This window comes from Onychomys torridus, chromosome 17 (assembly GCF_903995425.1).
Source record: "Onychomys torridus chromosome 17, mOncTor1.1, whole genome shotgun sequence".
Classification (NCBI taxonomy): Eukaryota; Metazoa; Chordata; class Mammalia; order Rodentia; family Cricetidae; genus Onychomys; species Onychomys torridus.
Genome location: NC_050459.1, coordinates 58,343,243 through 58,363,122, shown reverse-complemented (window position 1 = coordinate 58,363,122; position 19,880 = coordinate 58,343,243). Strand labels below are relative to the sequence as shown.

Below are 19,880 nucleotides of genomic sequence, written 5' to 3'. Positions count from 1 at the left end.
CTCCAATTGCTCCTTGAGAGCAAAGATTCCATTGAACGCACGGCGTCATGCATCCACCCAACCTAAATATATTTTGGTGCTCAGATAATAATTTATTCTGTAAAACATATTCACATAATCTTAGAGGCTAAATATCAAAACACTCTGTTTATAACAGACAATGCTAGGCCGGTAGGGGGGTGTCTTAATAGGTGAGGGCCCTTGCCACCAAGACCGATGAGCCTAAAGTAGATTTCCAGAACCCACATTGTGGGATGAAAAAACTGATTTCTGAAATTTGTGCTCTGATCTCTGCATGCACACTGTGGCACATGTGCATAGGTGTACATGCACACACATACAAATAAAAGTGTCAATTTTTTTTTTACAATAAATGATGGTGATTGTGTTTCACTCCAGTGGGAGGTGACTTTGAACTCCTGCTTCAGCAATAGTTGTGGAATCTTCTACCACCTATTAGTCCAGTCAGTGACTTGATTAGGGCTCAAACTTAATCCCCACTTTGAGCAGTCTGTACTACATTCAGAAAAGTGACCACGGGCTTTGAGACTGGTAACTCTGGACTAGAACCTATGCATTCATATACTCTCTTCCTTGGTTAACTCCTAAGAGTAGATGCAGAAATAACCTATAAAAAGCTACCATGCATATGAACCACTATTACAATCTAGAACTACATTTTATTAGATATAACTGGGGGAGTTACACATATAGATTAGATACAGCAGGCTCCAAAAGTTATCTTCTAAAGGGAAATAAAATTCTAAACAAAAGAAAACAAAACTTATGGATCAGAAAGAGACTGTTTGTTTCTAGTGTTTATTCATTTACTTAATTCTGAGGTGTGTGTATGTGTGTGTGTGTGTGTAAAGGCATGTAAAGGCCAGAGGTCAATCTTGAGTATCAAATCTCAGGAGCTCTCCACCTTTGTTTCAGAGACAGGCTCTTTATCTGTCCTTGAGATTATCGATTGATTATGTTAGGTTGGCTGGCCAGGGAGCCCAGGGAGCCCCTGTCCCTGACTCCCTACCCTCCCTACTGCTGAACTACAAGCACACACTGCCATGCCCAGCATTTTGACACAGGCTGTGGGACTGGTTACCTGGCCGAGAACCTTCCTGACTGGGTCTCCCTAGCCCTGGTTTGGTTAGTAGTTTTTAAATTCATGAAATACTAAGAGTCAAGATGAAAGAATAACAAGAAAAGAGTGACAGTGGGAAGGCCAAAGATGATGTCATAAAAACAGCAACACTCAGTTTTTTAGAAGGCGGCATACTTTCTCCCTTACCGTTCTTCCTTCCCCCTCCTCTCCTCTGTCCCTCCTCCTCCCTTCCCCTTCCTCTCTTCTTTTTTTTTGTCATTTAGGAAAAAAATATTTTGCTTGGTCACCTATTAGTAGCTTTGATTGAATGAAAAAAGTTACCAAACTACAAGATGTCACTCAATTTCTTGCTGGCATTCAGGCATAGTAGAAGAAGTATTGGGCTTTACAGTTGCACAGACCTATATTTGAATTTTATCTCATCTTTGAACAGCGTGAGTAGCAGTGCAAGAGTCTGCATCTGCAAGAATCCTTGATCCAGATACATATTTATCACAATGTTCCCAAGAGACAATTTTCATCAACAAACGCTTCTCTTTTGCGTCTTGTAGCAGTGGAAGACGCAAATGAAAAGTCTTCTAGGAACACAAATGTGTGGCTGTGTTACATGATCTCTAGGGGATGCTGAATGCCAACCCAGCAAATACACATGAATCATGACATGGCGGCTCTTCTGGGGGAGGGGAAGCAGAGCACGGAACTTTTCCGTTAAAGACAGCTAGTAATCATTGGGATAATTTTATTCTGAGCAAGTTTAGGAGTGTTTACAAAATGAGGAAGGAACTTTGATAGATTAGATAGGCTGGCAAGCCTCATAGGCAGATACAGGATCCCGATACTTGTTTTGCACTTTATGAACTCAATGAATTTGCAGTCCTGGTGAATTTGTCAAAGCCTCCACCTACAAGTCTGAAACAAAGGGTTTTTTTTTGTTGTTGTTTTATTGTTGTTTTTAAAGTGACTTTGCAGATTTTTAAAAATTTTTTATTTTTTATTTTTACTTTATGTACATTGGTATTTTGCCATGGATGTTGGGTTCCCTGCTACTGAAGTTACACACATTTGTAAGCTGCCATGTGGGTGCTGGGAATTGAATACCGGTCCTCTGGAAGAGCAGTCAATTCTCTTAACCACTGAGCCATCTCTTCAGCCCCAACAGATATTTTTTTGAGGAACAGGGAAAGAAATATGCATGTAAAGCTTGAGGAACATTGGAGTTGATCAAATATTCTCTTCTGCTGCCTTCTCAGTCGTCCCCCCTCTTTATATATCATTATAGAAATTAAGTTAATTTTGCATAATTCAAATCCCTCCCATGTGCCTTTCCTTCTAGAAGCATATTTTTGAAATAAATTACAAAAGACCACCCACAGAATGAGAGAGATATTTGCAAAGAATATCTCTAACAGGAAATGAGTATCTGGACTACCAAAGAAATTTCTTCATCTAAAAATTAAAAAGAGAAACCACTTGGTTTTAAAATGGGCAAAGGGGTTTGAATAGACACTTCTCCAAGAGGATATAAAGTTCCCATGAAGCCCACACGACTATACAATGACACAGTCACCAGGGAAATGTCCATCAAAGGTACAATGAGGTGTCCCTTCACATCACCTCGGGGACAAACAAATGAGGAGCTGGAACCTCCATTCACTGCTGGTAGGCATATGGAATATGGAGCTGCCTTGGGAAACCATCTGGCTAGTTCTTTCAAAGTTAAATATAGAGTTAGCTGATGACCTGGCAGTTCCACTCGCAGGTGCACATACAAGAGGATGGAGAACATACACTCAAATTAAAAAAAAAAAATACATGGATGTTCAAATTGCCCCTCCAAGTAGAAGCAACCTAGGTGTCCAGCAATAGATAAATGGATAATTGAAACACAATGAATACATACACAGGAAGATCAGTTTCAATAGGAATGTGGAATTTAGGAGGTTATCATTACGGATAACAGTGTTCTTTACTTCTCTCTTTTCTTTTAAGAACAGGTTGTTCTGGCATTATTTTTATAGCTGCCTCCTTTTCCTAGCCCCTGCCACAAAGGGATTTTCCTGTCAGTCACTGTGAGAATGTGGTCTGGCTTCTGCAAGTAAAACTCCTAACAGTGGAGTCCCACACTGTGCCTGGCAGGTTTGCTTTCAGCCCCTAGCTGGGGTTTTCCTACAAGGCACTCACTCTCAGCGACTTTCCACCTAGATTCCCCTGCCCTGCTGCGTCTCTGTGCTGGTTATCTCCCCTGAAGAAAGTGGATAGTTCTCTGAAATTAAGAAGAGTTCTTGATTTCTCAGTTTGTCCCGTTTCTTTGCTTGTTGGGACCAAGTGGCATCTTCCCAATCACGCTGGGAAGTTCAGATCTCTTTTTGGAGTGATGAAAATGTGCTAGAACTAGATAAAGATGGCTATAGGACAATCTAAACAAATTAAAAGTCTCTGAATTATACCATTTCAAATTGAAAATTTTGTGGCGTATTAATTACTCCCAATTACACAAACATCCATAAGTCTATATTCTTCACAATTTTCATAGCTGATTACAAAGCAAACGGGAGTTGAGGCAATACTATTCTTGACAAGAAAGACATGTAGTGACACATACCTGTTATTACTTTTTTTATGTCGGAAAACATGGACAATCGAGCTGGAATCATCACTTACTGGCTGCTCTTTCAGAGTACTCAAATTTGATTCCCAGTCCCCACATGATGGCTCACAGCCTTCTGTAACACTAGTTCTAGGGAACCAATCACCCTCTTCTTGTGGGGTGAGGAGGGCCAAGGAAACAACATCCATCGTGCGCCTAACTAGACCCAAGACCAGGGCCAAGGAAAAACATCTGACTTCTTGACGACAGGACTGGGGCTTGAAATTCCACCAATCCCTGAGCTTGCCCCAGAATCAAGCTGCAAAAACCCACCAGTCCCAGACCACCCTGGAAAGTTAATCCTCCCACCAAGAAACCCTATATAAGCTCTGTACCCTGTTCAGTTTGCTGCTGCTTCTCACCCTAGTGGCAGGCATCCTCCTGGATCCGACCTTCCCAATAAATCTCTTGAGTGAGGTTTGTTGCGCAGTGTGACATTTTTGCTGGAACCGGAGCAGAGTAGAGCTGTAATACCTTCACTGGGGAAACTTTTTCCTAGTGGAGCGGAGTACAGCAGAGCTGTAACACCTTTGGCTTGGGAAACTCTTCCCCAGCCTGAGCAGGGTTGATACACTTGCATTGGGGAAACCTTTCCCTGGAGCAGAACTGTAAGCTGCTATGCTTATAGTGACTTTGTGGTATTCCTTGGCTCCCAACTGCCAGAATCCCTTTCCATATGAGCTGCAACACTTACACTTCTGGTGCAGCCCATATGTGGTACATAAACATACATGCAGGCAAAACACTCATACATATAAAACAATTTTTTTTTTAGTTTTAAAAAAGGAAATATGGACAAAGGTGTAAGGCTGACAAGCCAGGTGTATGATTTTTATCAGATACACCGCTTTGGGGCTCTCTTGTTTTGGTTTAGTTTGATTTGTTTTTTCACCTTGAGTTAAATAGTGTTCAATCTTAGTCACCAGTTTTAACTGATAACCTTTTTCCTTTCTCTCCTAGATAAGATTCAAGATTCTAGAATCTGTTGGGCTTCCATTCCTGTCCTGTACTCAAAGATGTTGAATCCTAAGACTTTGGGCCAGAATATGGGACTTTATAAGAAAACACTCTACTCCTGTCCCCACCCTCTACACACAGGCTGAATTAATTAAGTTTCATAGATCCAGAGACACAGTGGGAGAATGCTTCCAGAAGATTATTAAAGCATTAGCCAGGAAGCTAGGAAGATTAGATATTTTACCAAGCATAAGAGCTGAGGAAATGAGAGAACAGAAGAAAAGGGAGAACAGATTTATAATAGTATCCTTGTGTGAACTGGATGCCCAACAATTCATATCTCAATTGTGTACTTGTACTTAAATGGTCATGACTAGGAGTTCATCTCAGATACCAAAGGTTAGCTATGAAAAACACTGACTTTGAGAGGCCGAGGCCAGAGGATCACAAGTTCAAGGCCAATCTACACTGCTGAATAAGTTCAAAGCCAGACTAAGTAACTCAATGAGATCTTGTCTCCACAGGAACATTCACAAAAGGGCTAAGGATATAACACGGAGGTAGATGCATTTGCATAGCATGCATGAGGCTCTAGGTTCAATTACCATTACCACGAAAATGGAAGGGAGGAAGAAGAAAAAGAGGAGAAAAGGAAGACTCTGAGTATAGCAGAATGTCATTAGGAGTCATTTTGCCACTATGGTGGTTTTTCTTTGTTGTTTGTTTGTTTTGTTTTGTTTTAGATGAGCAGTATTTGGTTTGAGTTTTACCCTATGTTCCTGAACTGTCTAGTTTCTGGTTCTTGGTCACCTAAGAAGTTTCAGGTATGGGTTCTGTGGTGTTCAAGTATAATTGGGCCCCATAAGCACATAGGGAATTGCACTATGGAGAAGTGTGCTTTTGTTGGAGTTGATATAGCCCTGTTTGAGGAAGTGTGTTACTGTAGAGACAGGCATTGAGTTCTCCTACATGTTCAAGCCACACCCAGTATCTCAGACTACTTCCTGTTGTTTCAAATCCTTCTCCAGCACCATATCTGCCTGAATGCTACCACTGTGATGATAATGGACTAAACCTCTGAAACGGTAACCACTCAGTTAAATGTTTTCATTTCTAAGAGTTGCCATGGTCATGGTGTCTCTTCACAGCAACAGAAATCCTAACCAAGACAGGTCCATCTCATGGAGTGGGCTTTACGTCTAACCAGATATTGGTTGGTTATTTCCATAGGCTACTATTGCCCTAGCATGTCTTGCAGGCTGGACACCATTGTAGACCAAAGGGTTTGTGGCTGGGTTGGTGTTAATGTTTCTCTTTTGGTATCATACAGAGTACCCTCCTGTACCTGATAGAACACAAGGATGAAGGCTCTTTGTAGGCACTGGCTCAACTTCTCTATGGCCAATGAGTTGTTTTGTCTTCAGCAGTGGGGCTTTGATGTCAGTTTGTGGAGAGTAGCCCATTGGTCTTGACAATAGCTGTTGGGTGTTTCCATGGGACTGCTTTCCCCAACAACTCAATTATACATAACCATATCCCAGCACTGGAAACTTCCTTTGCTGACAAGAGAAGGACAGTTTGGACTCTGTCTCCCCATTATTTGGAAATTTTATTTAGACCCCCTTCATATGTGAATATATTTTAGGAAGCTTCTAGTATACTAGGTTTTCATGCCCATTAATTTTAGTTGTCTTTCCTTGTATTCCCTCCCTCAACCAACTCTCCTTTCCACTTCACATGATGCTCCCATTCTAGCCTACCATTCATAACTATTCTATTTCCCTTTCCTAATGAGATCTATCTGCTCCTTCAAGTCCCTTACTCTATACCCATCCTGTGTGGTTCTATGGATTGTGGCTTTGTTATCATTGGTTTCACAGCTAATATCCCCATATAAGCAAATACATACCATATTTGTCTTTCTGGTTCTAGATTACCTCACTCAGGATGATTTTTCTAGTTCCACCCATTTGCCTGCAAATTTCATGATGTCACTTCGTTTTGATAGCTTAGTAATACTCCATTGTGTAGAAGTATGTTTTATGTGTAAAGGTATGTCTTCGTACATTCATCTGTTGAAGGACAACTAGGTTGTTTCCATTTTCTGGTTTTTATGAATAGCACAACAGTGAACATGGTTGAGCAAGTGTCTCTCTCTGTGGTAGGATGAAGCATCCTTTGGGTAAATGCCCAAGAGTATTATAGCTGATTTTGAAGTAGATTGATTCCCATCTTCATAAGGAACTGTCACTCTGATTGCCATAGTGGCTGTATGAGTTTGTACTCCCACCAGCAATAGATGAGTGTTTCCCTTATGACACATAGGATGTGTATTTTTATCATCAATATGTATAGTTGGAATTAGAGTACAATATTAGTCATATTTCACTAGGAATATGTGAGATAAAATAGGAGATGAGAGCATCCAATCAGCAGTAAGGAAATGAAATAAAAATGTATAATTTAATGATATTCTGAAGTAGATTTCTCAAACTCTGAAGAGGATAGCAGACACACAGAGCTGCTATGACCCCCTCTCCACTCTTCTATTTCATTCCATTCTTTTCTGAAAATGTTGGCATCATTGGTGTTGCTATCACCAGGTAATGTGAACTTCAAGAAGATGAGAAAAATAGTTTTCTTTTCAAGAAAGGGCCTCACAAAGGCAAGACTGCCCTCAAACTCGCTATGAAGCTGAGGATGACCTTGAACTTGTGATCCCCCTTGACTGCACATCCTGAGTGTTGCGATTACAGGCCTGTGCCGCCACCACACAGTTTATGTGGTGCTGGAGATTAAACCCAGGGTTTCATGCATGCCAGGCAAGCACTTTACCAACAGAGCTATGCTACAATCCTTCAGAATTATTTTTTTGGAAGTACAGTTACAGGTCTGTGGTTGGTTTAGTAGTGTGAGTCGTGTTTGACTTGGATTCCTTTGTCACTTGTACTTCCAGGAGTTTTGACTTCCTCTTGTGTGGAAAGGCAGCCATGTCAGGCAGGACTTCCATGCTTGACACAGTGCTTACTGTAGCAGAGGTCCAGAACCTCTAGTGACCATCAGTTCACACAAGTTCTGTTAACTGTGGTGTGATTCTAACAATTGTTTCTTGTGAATTTAAGAATCCAGTGTTTCCATAGTTTGCCTTTAATGTGGCCATTATTCCTACTTCAACTCTAGCACATTAGTGCTAGCTCTGGACTCAACTGTTAGCTCATCTACATAATTGCATGAAATAGAATAGTTTGATATTCAGTTGCTTATGTACATATAGTTAAGGAATCCAGAGTCAGGTAAGTATCATAGAAAAAGCCACCTCAGAAAATGTCCTGACAGAGAAATACCTGTATACTAATGATGCTCCCCAGTGATACTTGGTTTCTAGGGCACTTAAGTAGAGGAAGAGAGTTATCCATTAGTTTCTGGATGCAGGAAAATGCCTAATCTTACTATTAGTAAGAATCCCAGGTTTGAGATCTTTAAAAGGTGATATTTTTAATGAATCTTTAAAATTGGCTCTAAACCAAGTGGTGGTTGCACTTGTCTTTAATCCTAACACTCAGGAGGCAGAAACAGGCAGAGCTTTGAGTCTGAGACCAGCCTAGTCTACTGAGTGAGTTCCAGGACAGCCAGAGCTGCACAAAGAAACCCTGTCTCAAAAATCCAAAGGTAAAAAAAGAAGGAAGAGGAAGAGAGGAGGAAGAGGAGGAGGAGAAAAAGAAGGATAAGGAGGAGGAGAAAAAGAAGGAGGAGGAGAGGGGAGGAGGAGAAGAAGAAGGAGAAGGAGAAGGAGAAGGAGAAGAGTTAGAAAAAGAAGACGACACTCTAGAATTGTCTCTCTCTTATCATCTGGGCACTTAAAGTACAACCTTAGGCTGTCATGTGATTTCATACTAATAAGAAGGTTGGTATTTCTTACAAGGCTGATCATGTTGGATCCTAACATTTCAAAGGTCACTACTGTTTCATTTGGGGTGAAAATAATACAGCAGAAGAGCAATTGTTCCATTGGTAAAGAGGGACATAAGGAAGAGAACACAAGAAAACACCAAGATATGAGTTCCATGTGACACAATGGGAAAGGAGAAATTTTACCTGCATTCATAAACTTGTTCTAGAAATTATATGCCCATAAGTATATTTATGCAGATGTTTGGATATGTGTAGTGTGCATATGTGTGCTCATGAGTGTGTGGATGTGATTTTGTGCTGGGTGAAGGTGTGTGCATGTGTTTATGTATGTGTAGGTCAGAACTTGATGTTGAGTGTCTCTACACTGAACCCAGAGCTGGCTAGGTGTGTGCATCTTGCCTCAAGGTTCCTTGGTCTTCTTCCTGGGTCCCTGGAATTATATGCACCCAACATTTGCATAGATGGGACAAGAGATGCAACTCCAGACAACATGCTTGTGCAGCAAGTTCTTTACCTACTGAGCTCTCTCTTCAGCCCCTGAAATACATTTAAAATGACATCCTGATTACTTGTCACTGTGCTAAATGCACTGTGGGCCATCATTATTAGATAGTCTCTGACTTTAGGAATCTTTCACATCTAGAAAAGTAAAGTGCACCAGCCATCAGTGGTTACAGAATAGACAGTCTCACCAGGAAATTGATATGGGGAACAGTGGAGATGCCATATCATGGAAAAGAAGTCATGGGACAGGAAGATGTGGTATCTCAAGAGAAACACAATACAGACTCTTCTGAAAAAGCCCAAACAATTTTAATACAGAAAGTGTTTGCCCTTCTAAAACCAAATACGCTCAACATTTTGTATAATACATTGAAACGGTCTTGTTCTTCAAAATATCTTTTCTGAGGCTGACTCGTGATTACAGGATATGTGAGAGTAAGGATGTTAATAGGACATGGCTACTCAGTACTCTATAATGTAATAGTATATGATTATAACACTCCACATGTCACACAGTTTATACAAGCTGGGATGGGCTGGCTGTGTGAAAGTGTTAGGTATGGACAGGTATGGATAGGTACCTGCTGGCTGTGGTGAACATCCTTTTAACATTGTCCATGTGTCCTCTGCCATGAAAGATAAATGGTAAGAGTTACATACTAGCTACTATGTAGGCACTGCTGCATGGAAAATGCATGTTATATTTCTATACAGCGAGAGCTGGAAATGCTCTCAGAGTCACAGGTTTGTGCCAGAAATCTTGACAGTGCTGAACATTCTTATGATCGATGCAAAACCTCTCGACTACCAAGTCCTGTGGATACAATTTAAGTATCTGCAGCAAGACTAATTTACTTATTAAGCTAATTACCCTGAAATGCTTTGGTTGTCAGAAAGGTTTTGAAATCAGGGAACTGCTTTGCCACTTCATTCATGTGGGTTGCCTAATTCCCAGTGGCAGTCCCAGCTGAAAACGTGTTCTTTACATATCTTTATCTTAAGTGATACTCAATTAGGAGTGACAAATCCAGTCCTCTCAGAAGAGAGAGAGAGAGAGGAAAATGCCGCTGAATGACTTCAGACTCTCTTCTGGCTTTGGCACATGCTGGAAAAGGTGACTTGTATACTGTCACCCTTGTAACAGACTAAAATGATGCCTAGCATGGAACGAAGATAGTCCAGGGCCTTGGAACTCTCATCTAATCTTGAAGGCTGCCACATCTTGAGAATATCAGGTGGCTACAGCTTTTGAAGTGAGCTCATGATAATATTTCAGAGAAATTTACTCCAATAAATATAAGAATCTTTATATCATATGCATAATTTCCCACACGTGCACACAGACAGACAGACAGACAGACACAGAGACAGATACAGACACAAAAGCACACACATACAGGCCAAGGGAGCCTAGTCAACATCGTTGCCAGAAGGTTAAAAAGTCCACCCATGTGGATGCCAAGTAATCATGGCAACCATAACAAAAACAGTCCAATATGCAACCCAGGATGTCCTGGACTTTCCAAAGCCATTTCACTCCATTCGTTGGGGAGCATGGGTAACGAAAGCATGCGGCAGGTTGTGCTTGCTTTTCCACGGATATAGCCTGGGACCATATGTTCTGTGCGGCTTCAGATTTTTTCATTGTCATCCATATTGATTTTTTTAAACGCAACGGGGCTGGCCTGCTTCAAGGAAGTCTTAGATACATCGGTATGCATGGTAGACATGGCTATGGTCTCGTAGTCATCATCTCGAGACCGGAAATCACAGAAGTTGAAGAAGAACTGCAAGTCTCTCTGGAAGTTTTTGTTCAGGAACCCATAAAAGATGGGGTTGACACAGGTGGAGATCATGGCTGTGAGGTGGCAGAGCAGGAACAGCAGATTGTGGTTGCAGGTGGCAATGATCTGGTGGTTCCAGTCGAACACAGTGTTGAAGATGGTAAGGGGCAGCCAGCAGACAGCAAAGGCCACCACGATGGAAAGCAGCATGACGTTGATGCGTTTGGTCTCGCTGGACCTGTACTTGCTGTCCCTCATCTTGTCCATCATGCTGTTTCTCCTTTTCAAGCGAATGTATATCTAGGGAGGAAGAAAGCGGGAGTCAAGCAGAGCATCCACCTCACGGGGAAGGTCTACATAGGGAAGGTAAGCAAGGAAACAATGGGGGAAGGATGAACGGTTCTCTTACCTTGAAGTAGCATATAAATATGAAGCAGAGGGGGCCGAAGTACTGCAGCACCAGAAGGAGGGTAGTGTAGGACAGCCTGTGAGAGTCTGACGGGAATCTGTCAAAGCACACATACTTGTCCTTGAAGGCAGCAAGCGTTACATTTTGGAAGGGCTCATCAGTCAGAACTTGGTAGATCAGGAAGGGCAGAGAAGAAGCCACAGCAAGGACCCAAATAACACCGATGCCTATGTAAGCATGTCTGTTGCTTGGTCTCCACCCTCTTGGGTTGATGATTAGCTGATGCCGCTCCACGGCGATGAGAACCAGAGAGAAAATGGATACCGTGATGGAGACGCATTGGACAAAAGGATTCAGTTTGCACATGGTCTCACCAAAGACCCAGTGGTCCATCAGCGTGTATACAAAAGTGAAGGGGAGACACATGATGGCGACCAGCAAGTCTGAGAAGGAAAGGTTCACGATGAGGATGTTGGTGACATTTCTCATTTCTTTCTGTTTCAGGATGATTACGATCAATGCCAGGTTTCCAGAGACCCCAAGAATAATCACAGCTCCATAAGCAAGAGCCAAGGTAAATATCACAGCCAAGGGCAGGTGGCAATCATCATTTTCAAAAGCCAGAAGTGGAGAATTCTCTGAGATGTTATAGTGAAATGAGTGATTTTCAACTTGGGAGAAGAGTGTTGAATTCATTTTTTAGGTTTTGTTGTTATCGATTAGAAAAATGAATTGTATGTTTCTTTAAAACAGGTCAAATCTCCAGCTTATTCTTATTCCATATATTGGAATCCATCCACCAAAATAATTCTCAATTCTTCATTTCTTTTTAACTGAATACTCTGTCAACAAGAAAGGCCAGCTGTGTTACTAAGTTTATTAAGGGCAGTCAAAATGACTCTGTGTCACAGAATTATAAAATTAAGGCACAGAAGTAAGTAAATCATAATCTTTTATAAAATTATAATCTTTAAAAAATATTTCACAAGCAGTACAAACATTTTTTTTCAAGATAGGCTTTCTCTGTGTAGCTCTGGTTGTACTGGAACTAAGTTTGTAGACAGGGCTGGCTTTGAACTCACAGAGCTTCGCCTGGCTCTGTCTCCAGAGTGCTGGGATTACAGGCGTGCGCCATCACTGCCCGGCTGCAGTGCAAACACTTAAACATTTAAAGTTCAGCTATAATGTTTTTGAGACAAGGTCTCTCTCATGTAGCTCAGGCTGGCTTTGGACTCACTCTTTAGCCAAGGATGATCTTAGATTTCTGATCTTCCTGCTCCACCTCCTGAATGGTGGAATTACAGGCACATTTGACTTTATGGCAGTACTAAAGACTAAATCTAGGGATTCAAGCATGCTAGGCAAGCACTCTACCCACTTAAGTACACCCCCAGTCCCCAGAAATGTTTTTAACTGGACTTGCTCACATGTGGACTTCCAGGGGTCTACACATCAGCAAACAATTTGTAAACCTCATGCCCCCTAAGTATTAGACAAATGGAGCCAACAGCAGATTCTCAGACACAGCAAAAATGTGAATGTACAGGAAACAACATAATGCAAGACGGAAACATGTAACAAAGCAAAACAACATTGAAGAATGTGTAAAGGAAGTGTGAGTGCAGATACCACACTGTGCTAACAGCTAACCATACATTGTGCTGTTTTGAAGACAGATGTCACTAAACAAAAAAATCTTCACAAGGAGATGACCCACACAGGAGCATCAAGAAACTTGGTCATATGAGGGACAGCTTTTGAAAAATAGTATGATGTTTAATGCAGAAAATTTGTCGGATGACAGAGCTGACTTCTCATGTTTTAATGGGTAGTCTATAGAGTATATGGAAGCAAGTTTAGTGGTATGTCTAATGAAATTAGAAATAGGACGAAGGACATACATAATTTAAGGGAAAAATGATTTCACCATGAGGAACAAAAATTGAATCAAATGGAAGAAACTGCTTGTCAGAGAAGCAAGTGTTGCATCCATGAATATGTTGGGCACCTCGACGGGCCACTTGAAGGTTTCTCCTTGCGTGGGAGATTCCTACTTTAAGACACTATGATTTTGATTATCATGTCGGAAGGTTTCAAAGAATTTTGAACATTTATCTAAGGAAATATTCTCTCTCCTCACCCAGTTATGTGAGGGTCCAGTGCAGGGGTGTGATTTTAGTTGTAATCTTAAATTTTCACCCATTGTATAGTATAAACATACTGCTCTTAATGACAAGATAAATTACAACGATCACACAGAGATCAGAAGCTCCTGTAGAGAAAGAGAAACCTCTGATCATCTCCCCATTGCTAAGGAAATCCATGGGAAAGGATGTCTCATGCTAATTAACTAGCTATTGTGCCCATGTTAAGAGGCTGCATTCTCTCTCTGTCTTTCTTAGAACAATGAATAAAATTGTGTGGATTTACTTCTATTGAAAGGAAAATGAGAAATTTAATGTGCAGAAACACACTTGCTATTTAAGTGACACCTCTAATAAACCTTTCTTTGGGCAATTTTGCTTTCTAGAACATAAGGTCTTGTCTATTATGAAATCACAGTTTAGCTGGATAAGACTGGAGGGTAAAACTAACTAAGGGTTACTATCGTGAAATCGGACTGTAGCATTAGCACATGGGGCCGGAATGACTTTGTGCTGCTGGCTACTTGTATGTCAATTTGACACAATCTAGAGTCATACGAATGGAGGGAACTTCGATTGAGAAAATGCCTCCATGGGACTGGACTATAGGCAAGTCTGTAGAGCATGTTCTTAATTAGTGATTGATGTGGGAGGGCTCTGCCCATTGTGGATAGATCACCATCCATAGGCTAGTGATCTCCCCGGTTCTGTAAGAAAGCAGGCTGACCTCTGCATAGTGAGACAATTGTGTAGCTTGATCTGCTTAAGGTGCCCTCTGAATTAATCCCTGGTGCATGAGCAGGCTTTTTGGAGCCCACTACCTATGATGGGACACCTTGCGCAGCTTTGAGGCAGGGGGAGGTGCTTCGACCTGCCTCTACTAAATGTACCTCTCCATGGTAGGTCTTACCTTCTTGTAGGAGGGAATGGGGGGATGGGTTAGGAGGGAGAGGCTGGAGGGGTAGAAGGAGGGAAGAGGAGGATCTTTGATTGGTATGTAAAATGAATAAAAAAATTAATAAAAAAATGTAAAAAGAAAGAAAGAAAGCAGGCTGAGCAAGCCACAGGAAGCAAGCTAGGAAGTAGTACCCCTCCAGAGCCTGTGTCAGCTCCTGCCTCCAGGTTCATGCCCTGTTTGAGTTCCTGTCCTGATGTTCTTCAGTAATGAACAGTGATTTGAAAGCATAAGCCAAACTCTTTCCTCTACAACTTGCTTCGGTCATGGTGTTTCATCAGATCAATAGAAATCCTAACTATGGCAGACTTCAAGTGTGGACATTATTAGACTCCAACTTTCTTTTCTATGCTCCCATCTGAAATGACTTCTGGGATAATCACACATTGTTTTTACCTCACAAATTCCAAAGCCAAGGAGAATGTTATCAATTGATGTCATGTAGGGTGGGAAAGCAAGCCTTGAAGTTGAAGGACCTTATAGTTTTAGAAAGCTCTAACTTTCTTAAATAAGTCAGGCAAACAGTGCCATGTCCTCTTCAGGCTACTAGCTGAATACAGAACTTTTCATTATTTAAAGTAACAATAGCAGATTAGCAAAGTGTATTCTAATTACCTGTAGCTTTTCTTGCAGTCCTATCACTGAGTGGATGTGGATTCTTGTGTGAGGCACAGGAAATGTGGACCATTGCCATGCCTCACCCCAGAACTTAAAGATGCTCTAGTGTGGTGAGTAGCTATTCCAGCTTTGACCTTGAAGCACTGCCCCTTGTGAGGCAGCAGGTTACTGCTACACCTGCCTATGACCTGCCCCTGGGGCATGGCCTCTTTGGACCTTAAAACCTTGGCTACCTCATCATCCTGGATGCTGACTGTAAACCAAGTCAGAGTTCTCCAGAGAACCTCGTTGGACTGCACCTCATCTATAACTGATCCCTTTGCTGGTTGTAAGTCTCCCCAAATAAACCTCTTTTAACTATCAACCCCAGGGTGAATGTTCTGTTCTAAGAAAACTGATCTGTCCCAGTCTACAACTATACTTCTGAATCCTCACCCCTGCCATTCCATTTGTTGGGTGTTATATCTCAACAGCAATTCAAATTCTTCCCCTCATCCAAATTTATTTTAATCACTAGTCTTATCAACCCCCATTGATTTCAATATAATGTCCCAAGGTTGGCATTGAGAAAGCTTCATAAGACCTTGAAAATATTTGATTTGGAATGAAAATATCTTGACTGTGAGAATAGGTACGTGGTGGGAATCATGTTTTATGTAAGTCTGTGCTAGCATTAATGGCACGATCTATGATTATAAGCAAAACAAATGCCAATTCGAATAGTTATTCTTTTGGGTCGGGTACCTAGGGGAAACTGCACTTTGCATATTAAAAAAGAACTGTTTTTTGAAGCAGCGTTCACTCATCCAATAAGTATTTACTTGATGCTTGTTTCTTGTCAGGCATGGTGGGAGCAATGACCTTTTCATTGACTTTCTAGTCTTATGGGCAGAGAAAGACAAGAAGAAAAAATAAATTAGTAAAAAGGCCTAGTCTGATAGCCTAGAAAGGGGCCTGGGATTGTTGGGAATTTGAACTTAATCCTGGCTGTCGAGCAAAGGCAGCTGAACACCCGGGAAGACAGCAAAGATCCAGGAATGCTCAATTAGGAAACTGTGCGGGCACCTCAGGGCTGGCATCCTTGGTGGCAAAAACAAACGTAAAATTTCTAAGGCTGAAGTGCACCTGCTGTGCCAAGAAGAGGAAGGAGAAATGAAGGCAGACTAAAAGGAGCTCACTGGGAAGAGGCTGCCAGCGCAGGGTTTTATGGGGTAGTCTTTGCCTTGGATCCTCAGACATGAGGAACCTTTGGTAAAATACATTAAGGCATATGTTTTTGCTTTAAAATGATTATTCTAGGGGACAGTAAGATGGTTCAAGGGAAAGGCATTTACTGCCAAGCCTAATGACTTGAGTTTGTTCCCCATTACTCACAAGGCAGAAGGGAGACCTGCCTCCTGCAAGCGGTCACCTAATGGATGCATGCCATAGCATGCAGCCCCCCATGACCTAATGGATGCATGCCATAGCTTATCCCCCATGACCTAATGGATGCATGCCATAGCATGCAGCCCCCACCATCGCTAAACAAGTGAACCCGAAAGTAAAAGACATCCTTAGTCTACCTGCTGCTTGTACTACATTTAAGAAGGGAAAGAGAAGTAAGGAGACTCAACTGGAGGCTTTTGCAATGATCCAGGGAGAGAGAGGAACATGGGGCATAGGGCAACATGCGTGCAGTAGAGAGGAAGAAAAGAGAAATTTTTATATGAGGCCTATTTGGACACCTATGGGAATTCATGTCCTTTCAATGGCATGTCCTTTCAACTCATGGGCTGTAAAGACAGATCTCTTACAAATGAGTTTAAGTAAACTTACTGCAACTCCATTCTGATACCTGTGAGATTACATTTGATAGACTGTGAGGAATAGTTTTCCACTAAGTAGAAAGTCACTTGTCTGTACAGACAATGCAAATTTCACTTCTTTTGTTAAGTATGGGAGCAGTACTCATTCCAGTCATGGGAAACAGTTTGGTGTTAGATACACGGCAATGTTTTGTGCGCCTTAGTATAATTCTGAGAAAGAATAATGGTCAGAAAAGAGCCATTATTGAGAGTTTGCATCTCATTGTGAATGAACACAAGCTGTCATTTACTCTTCCATGATATGTCTTAGCATTCTAAGCACTGCAAGAATTAAAGGCTGGATCTCAGTACAGATGTTATGTACATTCAGAGACATTACACATATTGAAAGTTGGCAAGTGAATCCCCTCTGCCACCCTTCCTGGACATTTGCTTTCCTTTCTTTCTTGTGGGAATGCTGCCTTTCTCTCCTAATCATTGACAGTGCTGTTTCCACCACAAAATACAGCACTCTGGGCATAACCTGGTGTTTTTTTTTCTTCAAATTCCCTCACTTGTTTTGGAAAAAAAAAAAAAAATCAGTCTTGCTATACACAGCCAAAGTTACTGCTAGCTTATCTAAATGACTTACATAATTCCCTGTTCCTTCCGGGGAGTGGGGGAAGGGCTGGATCAACAGACAGCTGCCTTAAAACAATTACATGGAATCACTAGTCAATGGTAGCCCGAAAGAGCATCTTTGGGATGGGTAAGGAATTGGGCTTTCTACAGAAGTAGCCTTCCTCCACTCCCGTGTGTGTGTGTGTGTGTGTGTGTGTGTGTGTGTGTGTGTGTGTGTGTGTTGCTTCACTAGGGAGCCCATCCAGCACAGACAGATACAGCTACCGCTCTCAGAGAAACCGACGCCTCCTCCTTTGGTGTCACCCGTAGTTATGCCTCTTGGAAGACCCAGGTGTGCCTGGCAAATCACAGACCACTCCAAATTAAAAAGAAAAGAAAGGAAGAAAAGAAAAGCAGTGGAAGTTGGAGACACACCTTATCTCCACTCCCTCTCCCCACCCTCCCCTAGGTTTTCATGCTCTAGGAGTTACCAGAGGGAGATTGGGTAGATCACCCTTTTCTGTATTGTATAACTAACTATATGAGTCTTCTTGATTACCCCCATTCCTAATCTCCCCTTACACACACACACACACACACACACACACACACACACACACACGAGAGAGAGAGAGAGAGAGAGAGAGAGAGAGAGAGAGAGAGAGAGAGAGCCACTAATCTATCACGGTACCTCTACCCAAATAAGCGACTAACAGAGCAGAAATGAAGGAGCCCAAACAAGCAAGGCTCGAATCGGAGGTCAGTCTGTCTCTCCCATTTGCCCGACATGGGTGCTTCAGATATTAGCATCTCTTTAAGCTACCCGGGGAGCAGCCAACCTGTCTGCTTCTAGTCCATCCTTAATCTGCTACTCAGCATGATTCCCTTTCAAAAAAGGGCCGAGGACTTGGGTGGTTAAAACTCCGAGATAAGAAAACAAGGCTCAAGTCTTGCAAGGGGAAAGACAGCCTGAAAGGGCCGGGCACAGATTGGGACAGGGACACTCCCACTCTGGGGTCCAGTACCAGGGGCAGCCCACTTTTCCCCACGTGGTGGAAAGACAGACAAATTCACCAGGATCTAGAAGGCAGGCGCCCCCACCCCTGCCCAGTGCATCCCATCAGATTACCTAGGAAAACTCCTGGCTCTCCATCCGGACAGAGGCTCCAGGATGCTACAGAAAAATGAGGAAGACTACCCGGGTGCAGAGAAGACCAACCAGGGCACCTCCCCCGCCTTCTAAGAGAGTAGGAGGAGAGGGAAACTTAGATTTCCACCTGGAGTCCCCAACTGCAGGGCGCCAGGATGCGCCCACTCTAGGAGTGGTACCCTCTCCCTTTGAGGTCTCACATCCATAATGTCCCAGACCTGTCCCACAATCTAGAGCATCCTGCCACCTGCTCCCACTGGGATCCAAAGCGAAAGGCTGACTCCACGCCCCACTCAGCTCTCACAACCGGATCAGACACCCTCATCCTTCCTCTCTCATACCTTACCCCATCAATAAGAGATTTCTCCAAAGTCCCTTAAAAAACACAGACTTGAAACTTACCTTTTGAAGAATCCGTCTGTTCGCTGGTGTAGAAGCGGGAAGAGTGTCACTGGAGGGGAGGAAAGACCCGATGGTATTTCTCCGGTTCAAACCCTAAAGATTGAGGAAGATAGGAAGAGACGCCCCCTTAAAGCCGAACTCCACCTCATCCTGGATCATGTGATGGCACCCCGCGAGGATCACCCAAGGTTTTCCCCTTGCTGCCTCCTCCCAACACCGCACCTCGGATGCACACCTCGGGGGTGCGTTGCCTAGGAGTTCTGGAAAGAAAAGCAGTTAAACATAAGCTACGCTGTCAGACCCGTACGCACGGAGCCCTCACCCCTCTAGTCCTTGACTCAGAGGAAGGCACATTTACAAGCCTGTTTAGAGTCAGTGCCACTGCGATTTCCTTTGTCTGCAGGTCAGTGCCATCTTGTGGCGAAGCCCTTCTCTGAGAGTCCAAGCTTAAGCCCGAGTCAAGACTGGAGGGAGAGGAGGTCATTTACCGGAAGGGGGAAGGATGCACTTCACCACAAAGCCTCCGCTAATGGATTTGCTGCGCTTGTGACACTCGGATATTCCGCATGCCAGTACCAAGAAGTTATTTCCTCCAGTTAAGAGAACAAAAAGAAGACCTTTCAAAAGGAAAAGTACGAGTCTCCGTTGAGAGCCTTTGAGCCTTTTTTCTCCCTCGCTGAGAAAATGCATTTGAGTCAGTTTTGTTCCTGATGACTAGTTGCCTTTTTTAGGGAAGAGGGGACGGAACCCGATGAAGTCAGCATTTTCCAGGTGGTCAGAAAGAGCCAATGCAATTTCCGTGGTGATTTATCTGATAAGATAGGAAACGTTGTGGGTGTGCTCAGAGGATATGGCCCTTGCAAGCCCTTCATGGTGTTTGGTGGTTCA

At 42.6% G+C, this 19,880-nt stretch overlaps 1 protein-coding gene across 4 annotated transcripts; it reads right to left on the bottom strand.

Annotated features, from left to right (window-relative positions):
• Positions 1-9,412: 9,412 nt before the first annotated feature.
• Npy1r (neuropeptide Y receptor Y1) lies at positions 9,413-19,660 on the bottom strand. 4 transcript variants are annotated; one of them, XM_036166377.1, is made up of 4 exons: positions 19,481-19,660; positions 18,993-19,085; positions 11,316-12,157; positions 9,413-11,206 (listed from the first exon to the last, which is right to left on the bottom strand). In XM_036166377.1, the coding sequence occupies exons 3-4, from the start codon at positions 12,009-12,011 to the stop codon at positions 10,754-10,756; spliced, it is 1,149 nt and encodes a 382-aa protein (XP_036022270.1). In that variant the 5' UTR covers positions 12,012-12,157; positions 18,993-19,085; positions 19,481-19,660; the 3' UTR covers positions 9,413-10,753. The 4 variants fall into 4 exon arrangements, with proteins under 4 accessions (XP_036022270.1, XP_036022271.1, XP_036022273.1 ...); XM_036166378.1 differs by lacking the exon at positions 19,481-19,660 and adding an exon at positions 19,315-19,461; XM_036166380.1 differs by lacking the exon at positions 19,481-19,660 and having other exon boundaries at positions 11,316-11,758; positions 18,993-19,460.
• Between the last annotated feature and the right edge of the window lie 220 nt (positions 19,661-19,880).